This window comes from Chroicocephalus ridibundus, chromosome 4 (assembly GCF_963924245.1).
Source record: "Chroicocephalus ridibundus chromosome 4, bChrRid1.1, whole genome shotgun sequence".
In the NCBI taxonomy this organism is placed as follows: domain Eukaryota; kingdom Metazoa; phylum Chordata; class Aves; order Charadriiformes; family Laridae; genus Chroicocephalus; species Chroicocephalus ridibundus.
In genome coordinates this window covers 28,023,205-28,034,365 of record NC_086287.1, presented here as the reverse complement: position 1 = coordinate 28,034,365, position 11,161 = coordinate 28,023,205, and the positions used below count along the sequence as shown (strand labels likewise).

The following is an 11,161-nucleotide window of genomic DNA, read 5'->3' as shown; positions in this document are numbered from 1 at the left end:
ACAGCGTGGAGGGGGCGGCGGAAGGGAAGAGGGGGTGCGCCTCCAGGAAGTGGTGGTTGCCATAGGGGCGAGGGCCCGGAAGGACGCGTTACCTGGGGACGGCGCCCATGGAGCAGAGGCCGAGGCCCGAGGGGCCGGAGCCCGAAACCGAGCCCGAGGGCGCGGGAGGGCCGCGGGCCGCCTGCCCCTTCCTGGCCTGGAGCGCCGCGGAGGTGGCTGAGTGGGTGGTGCAGCTCGGCTTCCCCCAGTACGAGGTGCGGGGCTGCCGGCCCGGGCGGAGCCTGAACCCTGTGTTCAGGGCGGGCCCTGAACTCTGTGTGTGTGCGCGAGTGTGTGTGAACAGCGGGGGCGGGGGCGGTAGTGGCCGAGGGCGAGCCGCTGCCCACCCGCCTTTCCCTCCGCTTCCCTGCCCAGGAGTGCTTCAGGGCCAACGGCATCACCGGCCGCCGCCTCATCCTTGTGGACTGCTCCAGGCTGCCCGCCATTGGCGTCACCGACTTCGGCCACATGCAGGTGCGGCCGGCTGCGGGTCCCCGAGCTGCCGCCTCAGCGCCTCCGAGCCCAGCTCTGACCCCTTCTGCCTGCGAGCCAGCTAGGCTATAGCCTGTCCGCCCAAAGAGTGAGCCTGGAACTGGGCAACTAATGTTGTTCAGCCGAACAGTTATATTTCTTGAGACTTTTCAGGTATAAATCCTTAGCCGTCTGGAGATCGCAGGCTTCCTCTCTGGAGCACCATAAGTGCATCACAAGCGCTTAGCCTTTCTTTAAGCCTATGTTGCTCCTCTTGCCCCATGAAATTGCTTAGCAAGATGCATGCGCACCTTTCTTAGATATCCCTCAGAATTTCTTTTCAGTAATTTTCCACTTCCTCATTTGTAGAACTTGTAAAAATCTAGTCAGCAATTTAACCTGCAGCAACTGAGCCACCAATCTCAAGCAGCAGAATGGTAACTCATTATTACTTCCTTGCCTTACACTTAGCTGAACACAAACAGCATCTCCATCTCTTCCTCATTTTATAAACATGTAACTGTGTGATCATTTTCCTTTCAAACCTACCGCTTTTCTTTAACAAACACTGATAGTTAAGCTAAGTACACTGAAGTTCAGGGCTACAATCTGGCCTTCCAAAGCCTCCTGAAGGTTCAGAAAATAAGGAGATTGAACTTAGATTTTATTACCCTCCTTCCCCTCCCTAATGGAAAACACAAAGGGACTTGGGGCTACATTTACAGAGCCAAATCGTTTGTTTCATATGACGGTTTGAAGTTGCTTTCCCCAGAGGACACAAGGTAGAAGTTCAAATAACCAGGAAGAGAGAAAAATCTTTATGCTCCAATGACTAGAGTAAAACACTATTTGTTTTATTCTAGAGCACCAAAAAGTAATTTCACCACAGTTCTGTCTGGCTGCACAATCTTAACTGTTTGTTTGAGATGAAATATGCCACTAAAAACATTGACTAGTGCCATGACTTTGCCTGTTGGTTGGAGGAGAAGGCATCAAATTACATGGCTTCATTTTTCAGATGGCAGCCCTTCAAGCGTATTTCTAGTAAGGGCAGATACAGCCTTTATAGTCATTTGCACTTACTAAAGATGTCATTAATTTTACAGGCTTTGTAAGCCTCACCCTCGCATTGGGATATAGGGGTTATGTATGGTGGTAGTTTAACTGCTGAGAAACACTAAGCCACAAGTTACGGATATCATATGGATATGAATATAGTCTATTCCTCCTGTAGAAACTGAAATTCCTCAGTGCTAGGATAAGCAGTAGCCAGCATACTGCAGCAAGCTTGGAAATGAGACTGTCTCTGTAATGTTTTCCAAAGCTTGAAAGTGAATTGTGAACATCTCACAGACTTCAGTGGAACCTGAGGGTCCTTGAAGATCACGCCCTATCCTGATAGTTCTTTGTGTTTTAAAGAACTTTACTCTGATAGAATCCAAGTATGAGGAGCTCTGAGCAGGATGTGGCCCTTTGGGTCTGTCAGGGATTGTGTACTAGAGAAGGTGCAAAGTTAAAGCCATAATCCTGGGCACATCAGCTTCGCAACAAGAAATATCGATGAAAGGCTGTGAACAGTTGAAACCGAGATAGTTACTATAGAAATAAATGCGATAGCATCAGGTCAGTGAGACTGAAACTTTTTGCAGTTTTGGGGAAATGGCAGTTTGGTAGAGAACTACATAGTGAATTATTTGGAAGCTACGCAGCATAGACAAGGGAAGTTACTGCTGGTTTTAATTCCACTGTAGTGGTATTTTAGATATCAAAACCACTAAAGATACTAGTCTGGTGTCTTTTGATATCACACAAAGTAGGATACTGCTCTTCAGAGTCAAGCCAAAGCTGGGGGAAGGTTTTGAGCAAATGCTGTGAAAGATCAGTAAAACCTTGTGAATTGTATTTTGAAGCTTCAGTCAAATCAGAAGGTTACATTCTCAGAAGTGACTTCAAAAGTAATGGCAAGGCTCTGTTCGCTGACAGTTACAGGTCCAGCTGGCTCAGACAGCCAGTCACCCATCATTTTCTTAGTGAGCAGTATGGCTGATTGGTTTAATTAGTTTTTTCACCTCTTCTGTGTATAGACTCTGTTGTTGACAATATAACTTAGCAAACAGCAATGTTTTTGCATTAGGCAGAATGGACTCCAGCTCATTCACCCATAACTTGTTTGTTTTGCAAGTGCAAAAAGGAAAGCAGAGATATTTGTGCTACTAAGAGTCCAGATATGATGCCAACCCCCACAGTAAATCTGGAGAATGAGCGGTCTGCTGTGCTTTTACAATGTCACTGGGGGCTCATGGGTTCAGATCTCCCTCAAATTGCAACTTCAAGCGTGAAACTGTTCCAAAATTCAGTTCTTTTCCCTGATGCTCTGGCACAGACTGAATGGGATCAACTGTTGCCCTGTAAAATGAGAATTTCTGGTATTTTGCCTTGTATTTCAGGAGATTTCACGACATGTGCGAGAATTGCTGGGGACTGAGGACCCTCTCTTCAACAGATCCGTTGCCCTCCCATACAGAGACAACATGGGTCTCTTCCTGGAGCAAAAGTCCCGATCAGGAAAGAAGGCAGATGCTCTCACTTTCCCACGATTTGTCCAAGAAGCAGGACTGGAGCCCTATGCTACAGTTCCTCCTTTCCAACGAGCCCAGGCTGGGGTAGAAGCAGATGCTCTCCCTGTGTCGCAGGGCACCCAGAGGCAGGATTAGAGACTCACATTGCACTTCCACCTTTGTAAGAAGCTAGCAGGGACAGCAGAATATACCTGGCAGTTTGTCCAAGGAGGTACAGTTCCATCTTGTCTCGATTATAGAAAAGGCCACTGCAGCTCTCAGCCATTTGATGACAGCAAACACAGCCCCACGTTGGCTCTTTTCTGCAATCCTTTGTTTGCTTCCAGGAACTAAGTGAAGCAGAAGCTATAAATCAGAGTGTACCACTGTCTGTCTTCTGCTTCACAGTTGATTAAAAAGACCAAAACCCAATCATAGACATATTTTAATTACCAGCGATTGATAACAACTTCGCTGCAGCTCAAGTGAATGGATTTTTCCCAGGCTTTAGTGTCTGCAGACTGGGCTCACTGTAAAGCCCACACGTGAGGTAAATGGCGTACACAATAACTGGTATACAGGTGCGGTGACAGCTGCTCTTGGCAATCGTAATTAAGCGAGGGGCCCAGTTATAACTAATCCCTGGCCTCACCACAGAAATGATTTCCTGTGAGGCAAAACCAGGCAGTAGTTTGTCATAGTAAACAGTAGTGAAACACGTGATAGATGACGGCACGAAGTATAAGAGAATACTGTAAGCTGAACTAGAGCACTTATGGGGAAAAAAAATGCTTTGTCCTGAATGGATTTGGACAGAATATCCAGTTATGTCCTTTTTCCATGAAAGAAGTATCACGTAGTCTGTGGCGGTGGGTGCATTATCACCAGCAAGGAAACATGAATAAGTGCTGATTAAAGCCTGGCTCAACAGAAGGAGTGCGCCTGACTAAATCCTTACTATTTTGTCTGGCATCAATGGCTTCCTTGAGATCCCCCCATGGTGGGGAGGGGGGGGAAATAGAGACCAGGCCCAATCCTATTTGGTGGCTACACCATAGCCACTACAAAATAACTGTAATTTGGTTTTTGTATTTCAGTTTTCTCTTGAAACTGCAACAGAAACCAGGGAAACTGAAGCAGTTGGCCAAGATGACTGTAATAAGCAAATTCAGACCAAAATAAAGCAAGACTCAGGCAGCCAGGGAGAAGCAAGTTCGCTGAGCAGTCTAGAGAGTGACACCTGTAAAAGCAAATGTGTATGTAGGGTTACTGGCTGGAACATTTTAAAGTGTCTAAGAGTGAACAATGCTCGTTCTTGCACCCCTGAGTCCCCTGAGGGGGCTGTGGTGAGATCTTAGCAAACCATTCTGTCATGGGCTTTGTTATAGTTTATGAGGATTTAGAATCATAGTCAGCATTTTCCTCTGGGATTTCTGAGGACATGTCAGAAGCGGCTGTGGAGAATGGAGACTTGTCATCCAACGTTACACCAGGCTCCATTACAGCTGAAGTAAGAGATGTCTTGGTGACGATTAGTCCCCATTGCTTTGTAGGCCAGTCTCCAAAGGATGCCTGGTATGGTAGAGCAAGATGGCATCAGACAAGCTCACTCTTTTCTAGCAGCTGGGTAAAAGGAGGCTCTGTCAGCTGAGCAGCTCTCAGGTCAAACCACGGGAAGGCTCTGGGAAGGGGCAAAAAAGTGGAAATACTTATGGGCAATAACAGTCCAAAGCAGCATGCTAATAATTTAATAAATAATGGTTTTCTTCAATGTCTGACTACAAGTCTCTTTCTTGGATCTTTGAGAAACAGTCGGACTCAGAGACTTGAATTGGAAGTGTTCCAGGCATTACTCTGCCACGTGGAGCTAAACTGAGCCTAATGGCTCTATAACAATCCTGCACAAGCAGGACTCCTTTCCCTCAAGCAATGTTCCCTCGACTTAACATCCTCAACAAGCTTCTCCATCAACTACCATAAGTTTGTTACCCATAAGGACTCTCCTCTCTAGATATTCCCATAAGTTTTTTGGTTTTTTTTCTGCATCCAGTGCCCCATTCCTGATCAGTGGCTCGAGACAACCCTGATAAATAGCCAAACAGGAACCAATGTCAAAATAACTCAGAGATGATAGTCCAGATCTTTTATTGCTAAAACATCATCTAAGGCAACATTCCCCGGCACGTATGTGGTCCTAAAGGCAACACACAGTTCAGCACCTTCCAACCCAACAAGACAGCCCATGCTTCAGCTGTGGGATGAGGCACGTTTCAGAGCAAAGAGGAAGCCAGGACAAGCAGTGCCTCAGCATTCAGCCCTTTACTTACTCCTCTTGAGTCACTGAAGAGCCAAAACCTTTGTTGACAAAACTCTTGCACACAAACTGCGGTCAGGAAGTTTTCTGCTCTGCACAGATGGGGCAGCACTCAGGAGAACAGAGGTCACTGAGTAATTTCAGTGCCTTCTGGTGAGGCAGGCTCTGCCATGTGCTGCTGTTCAGAGCTGCGCAGAAAACGGCCACCAGCCATTCAGCATTGACTCTTATTTTCCCTGCAGGACAAACAAAATCAAATGTCAATTACCAGTGTGCACACAGGTGTGAAGCGATACTCTCATCTCCCACTCCTGTGAAGAATTGCATTGGCAATCAATCAGACTTGGTTTATTTGAAACCTTTGATCTAGGGTCACTTTAGGTGAGGAATGCTGAAATTAATAGTAACAAGTCTAGTATAGCTTGCTTTTTCTGTAGCTCATTCTCATCGAGTAAACAGGAGTCCTTTACAGACTGCATATGAAGTCGTATACCTGTTCAGCCATCACGGCATGATGAACACCGTAGCTCCTTTAAGAGCATTCAGCATCTGAAGAATTAGAAGGGCATGCAGAAGTGTATAATGAAACTGCGATGGACAGAGATAGCAGTTGGCAATAGGAACAGCACGTCCATGGAAACAGAAGTTGTGCCTGAGGGAAGAGAAAAAGATTTTGGACTGTGTATATCTCAGCTCCTGCTCACTGACTTAGCCTCAGAGCTACTATTGTTTCATGAAGGGAAATGGTAGCTCATTAGAAACTGGTGGCAGGTACAAGGAAAGCAGTGCTCCCGAAAGACAGGGTGCCCCCCGGGGCACTAATCAGAGAAACTGGTGAAGGAGATGCATACTGCCTCATTTTGCCCACCCGCTTCTCGTGCATGACTAGCCCCTTCCACGCGCTCTGTGTCCTCTCCAGCTTTCGCTGTACGGTGGCAGGATTTCTCTAGGAGGGTTTTCTTCCCCACGCTGCACTCCTAACAAAATCACCATTCCAGACCCAGCCTTGAATATCCCACTGCACCATCCATGGCTGAGTCAACAGTTGCTGAGATTCATCCCATTAACATTTCTTATAATGCCTCCTTTCAAACAGCCATCTTAACCAGCTAGAAAGGTTCTTCCTGTTTGATGGACCCTCATTGCCTTGTGTTAAAGTTAATCCATGGGCCTTAACACTGCCAATGGAGAGATGGCCACGGTAGGATTGTTAATTTTGCCATGTAGTGATCTGTTTAAAAAAAAAGACGGGGGGCAGGGGAGAGGGTGTGTAAAAATCATCCCTTGCACTTTCTCCCCCAGTACAAATAGGTCATACCACAACTGCAGCAGCGCAGGAACACGTGGAGGTCCAGGTCCCTCCCCACTGCAGGCAGATTCCCTCAAGCAAGACCTCTCCAACCTTTTCCTCTCCTCGGCCCTCTCCAGCTGTATCCCCACTACTTGTCCGCCCTCCCTCAGCCCTGCAATCAACAGCCAGCATCACCCAGGTTTAGCCGATGGGGCAGAAACCAGGTTTAGCTGGTAAGGAGGAGGAAGCAGTTATCCTTTGCAGGATCTGCAAATCTTTTCCTTCCTTGTAAACAGCCTTGCCCATAGAAGAAGAGCAGCGTCACGTCTAGCCCCTCACTGGTCACCTCAGCAGGAGCCCAAGACTGGCCTGACCTCAGAGGCTGGGCACCCCCTGGGGTCAGGAGCAGGGGGTACAGCTCATGCCCCAGCACTCAGAGCTTTGGGAGAGCTACGGCAGCAGCTTAAAGTGAGACATGATGCGGTGGGTTTGCTTTATTGACCGTGGAGACTGGAGGCTGCTCCTTTGCACCTTGTTTCCTGCACTGTCTCACAAGACGTTGTCTTGCAGCAATAATCTGAGGCCCTGGCAGGAGCGGGGTTTCAATGCCAGCACTGTGTTTGATCTGGGGCTCCCTTGACTCCTTTTGATCATGTTTTCAGCTTTATAGCCACAAAATCTACAACTTCCGCTAGACAAATAGAAAGCTGAAACTCTGAAGTGTTCCCCTGACTCCAGCAGTTGGGGACCTGGGGAAGCGACTAACAGTGACAAGGTTTGCAATGACGTTTCACAATAAAATTGTGAGAGGCAGTAAGAGCTGCGCTCCTGCACAGTTCTGGCTTAGCCAGAGCACATGCGCCGTGCTCGCCCCATGAGGTCCCAAACAACTGCAGCACGTCCAGGCTCTGAGTGACGTGGTCCATTTTACCTGAGGAGGGGGACGGCGGTGACAAGGCTGTGCACAATGCTAGATTTCTGGGTGGCAGGCAGGCCGAACAATGCAGCAGATGGACGGCGTGTATGACTGGAGGCAGCAGAGGAATGCAACATCTGCTCAGGCCACCAGCTGAGCGTTGTCGTCACAGCACGTGAGCCCCTGCTTCTGCAGCTCTGCTGCGATAAGCAAGGAGAAAGGGACTGAATAGCCCACAGAACCAGCACAGGTGACCGACCGGCACCTCCGCTGCCACACGCAGGTGAAACACAAGCCGCTGCTCCCAGGCTGGGACGGCTGGCTGCCAGCCCAAAGTGGCACAGAGGGACTTCGGCTGCTGCCCATCACCGTTTCTACATGGCAAAGGACAGCAGCAGGGTGACACAGAAGAGGCAGCCTCTCTGCCAGGAATGCAGGGAGCTCAGCTGCCTGGCCCCAGTTCACGCAGGCTGATTTAAAGCCTTTAGCTGAAACAGCCGAGCCTTAGGATCTGGCTAGTTTTCAAGATCTATAAAAAGCCATTTAATAATCCCTGCTTCCTCTCTGCCCCGAGATGATTAGAATGAGGATTTTATTGTTCCAAACATCTCCCCGGAGGACCGTTCTCCCCACTTGTCTTGTTTCATGTAAGAGTTGGGGCAGTTGACAGTTTATATGCAAAGTTGCTGTAATGCTGCAGGTTGATCTCCTCTCCTGGCCGGCCATTCAGAGCCCAGCGAGAAGCTCGTCTGCTACAACTGACCCTGCAGCCATGAAACAAGGAGAGGGACGTCTCCATTTCAGCACTGCCGCTCATTTGGGAAGATGTTTTCTCTGTTGGGTGAATATTTAAAAAGTTGGAGTCTCAGTCACCAACCAGGCTCTTGGCAAATGACAAGGAGAATCTTGAAGAGCCACAAAAATAGGGGGGACTAAACTAAAATGTGCCTTAAACTAGCCAGTGTTCAAGGAACAGGGTTAATGTCTCCACCACACTCAGATGGGACTGGTAAAAAAAACAAGTGAACAACTAAATTAATGTTTGGTGAACAGTGGGTTTCCAATCAAATAGAAGTCTTTCCTACAACAGCATCCTCTGCTTCCCAATAAAAAAAAAAAACAAACTGGTGTTTCCATACCTCCAATATTTTTGGCAGAAAAACATTATTTAGTGAGTTCTGCCTGAAGTGCTATGAAAAAAGTGCAGTTAAAAGCCCCAATTCCAGGCCCAGGCTGGGGAGCACTTACCCAGGCTCTCAGGGTGCCTGGTGGAAACACGGATACTGGACTGCAGAGCACAGCTCAGCATCAGGAGCACTCAGGCCATCTACTTCTCAAGGTGGCCCTTGCCAATAATCCCAACTTTCAGGCCATGGCCGTCCCCCAGGGAAGTCAGCAAACCATTCTCACTCCCACTCTGCCTGGGGAAACAGAGAAGCTGGCATCAGCCCATCTCAAGCCACGGTTTCTCCAGACCATGTGTGGTCCTACCTTCCAGGAAGGGTCCCATGCCACGTGTCCAGATAGCACATCCCAACCCCACTCCTTGCATCCAGACCAACTCCCACCCCTGCTCTCCAATGGGATTGCCAGAGAGACAGAGGCTGATGGCTGCAGCCTGGTGTGCACGGCATCCATGGGGCTTGGGGCTAGATCCCAGGGAGCATGGTGTCCCCATCCCAAAACACACCACCCACGCTGAGGCTAACTGTGAAGCAGCTCAGCAATTGAGAGCTGATACCTGTCAGACACACCAACCCACGCGATGGCCAAGGTCAGCAACAAGTCAGCACGAGGAGGCTAGACTAGTGACAGCAGAGGCTGCGGCTGACGAGGGACACGGGACAGCACTTGCTAGTGGAGGACAATTGCCTCAGTATAAATCATATAGACTAGTGGCAGGAACAACTCAGAAGCGTTGGGCACTACAAGGTTTCTGGGATGAAACCCCAATTTGGTGCTAGAGACAATCTCTATTCCCTGGTTTTCTCAGGGGAAAGCTAGTCCAGATGATTTAAGAGTGATTGACAGTGCGTTTATACAAATACAGATGTTCAGTAACTAACAAGCGTGGGCATAAACAGTAGGAGAGCTTTGTAACTGCGCAAAACCAGATAAAAAGCTAGCAAACTGTAGCATTGTGTAGGAACACCTATATAATGCTTAACTTCATACAAAGCTGGTGCGAACCAAGCAAGAATCTCCCTACAGAGACCTGCCACCTTCCCCAGTCCTCCCAGTAACACATTCATGCCGTTTAGACCAACAACAGAATGACCAGTGATGTGCCTGTGTCACATTTTAGCTCAGTAAAGATGCAGTAGTTTGGGAAGAGCTTAGCACGTCAAGGTTTCCCCCTGACATGACTACGTCACCCAACCAGCACATTTTACCAACGGTGAGGAGCTCACTTCTACCTTACCTGAGGTCATGGAGAAGTTTGCAGAAGATGGCATGGGCACACGTGTTCGCTGCCAGCCCCTTGCAGCACCTCGTCAGATGCATCAAGGCCTCCTCACTGACTGCTTCATCAGCCTGAGAGGACTTGAAAGGCTCTGTAATGTCCCACACCTTGACCCAGAAGGACAAGCATCAGCAGCAAGAATTTAGGAGAAGGACACGACCGCCACCCACGCAGCATCACAGTCCATCCCAGCACCTGCCAGGGTTGTACCTGCAGTGTGAGACCCCAGCCCTTCTCAGGGTTTCTCCTTGCAGACATGGGACCTATAAAAGTGGCTGGTCCCCACATGCAATGCAGTCGTTGAGAACAAGATGCATCAGTGGACATCTGAACCCGTGCTGTCTGATGCTACATTTCTCCTGGTAAACAAGTCCCAGCTGGGCTTTGAAGCCCAGCCACCCACAAGCTGCAGGCACAGTACTTGGGACAGACTTCACTGGAGCTGCTCCTAGGCTTAGAAGTAATGAAAAAAATCAAATCTTCAGCAAGTGGTTCAGTTTTCCAGTTCAAAGCTATTTTTGCATTCGCCTTCAGCTTTCCTATGGTCGTGGGCAGTGAGACCAGAGCCCTGGAGGTGACCAACCAGCCCAGCCTGGGCACTGCCACAGCAAGTGCCTGGTTACCAGAGAATTGGACACTTTCAGCTGGGGAAACTGGCAGCGTGGGCTTTTCCAGAGCCACCGCAGCATCCCCCAGAGCCCAGAAGAAAGCACAACTCAGTCATGGGGTACGACCACCTTCACTGCAGCAGTCTCTGCTTTCTTCTGCTGGGTACAGCTGTGCCACCCTGAGAGCCAGCAGCTGGTTTAGCAGGAAAAAACTAAGAGGGCAGGAGTTGAACATGTCTCTATGCCAGCTCCTGCCCACATGTGTTCATGGGGAAAAGATGCTCTCAACCAGAAGGGCAACCTCTCCAGCAGGGGCAGATGGGTTGAATTTCCACAGGAAGGAAAAAAAAAAAAAAAAAAAGGCATTTTGCTACCTTCACGCAAATTCTATCCACGATCTACTTCATCAGCTGGCCTGTACTGCCTAAAAGCAGATGCATGCCAAAAGCACACAGGGCCCAGGAAACCTGTATCCATTTGTCATACCACAAGAGGGGCAT

The 11,161-nt window shown here is 48.7% G+C and overlaps 2 protein-coding genes across 3 annotated transcripts; one reads left to right on the top strand and one right to left on the bottom strand.

Annotated features, from left to right (window-relative positions):
- The first annotated feature begins 98 nt into the window (after positions 1-98).
- SAMD15 (sterile alpha motif domain containing 15) lies at positions 99-4,802 on the top strand. 2 transcript variants are annotated; one of them, XM_063332333.1, is made up of 3 exons: positions 99-254; positions 415-513; positions 2,958-3,224. In XM_063332333.1, exons 1-3 carry the CDS (start codon positions 108-110, stop codon positions 3,222-3,224), a joined length of 513 nt encoding a protein of 170 aa, XP_063188403.1. In that variant the 5' UTR covers positions 99-107. The 2 variants fall into 2 exon arrangements, with proteins under 2 accessions (XP_063188403.1, XP_063188404.1); XM_063332334.1 differs by lacking the exon at positions 415-513 and having other exon boundaries at positions 2,958-4,802.
- Positions 4,458-10,311, bottom strand: NOXRED1 (NADP dependent oxidoreductase domain containing 1). Its single transcript, XM_063331788.1, is given in 8 exon segments — positions 4,458-4,749; positions 5,396-5,618; positions 5,857-5,912; positions 7,605-7,666; positions 7,668-7,789; positions 8,838-9,010; positions 10,012-10,160; positions 10,264-10,311. Coding segments are annotated over 8 exon segments (1,125 nt in total).
- Positions 10,312-11,161: the final 850 nt, after the last annotated feature.

Coding starts and splice junctions, on each gene's coding strand:
- SAMD15 (XM_063332333.1), top strand. CDS start 108: ATGGAGCAGAGGCCGAGGCCCGAGGGGCCGGAGCCCGAAACCGAGCCC. Junction 255..414: donor TCGGCTTCCCCCAGTACGAG/GTGCGGGGCTGC, acceptor TTCCCTGCCCAG/GAGTGCTTCAGGGCCAACGG. Junction 514..2,957: donor CCGACTTCGGCCACATGCAG/GTGCGGCCGGCT, acceptor CTTGTATTTCAG/GAGATTTCACGACATGTGCG.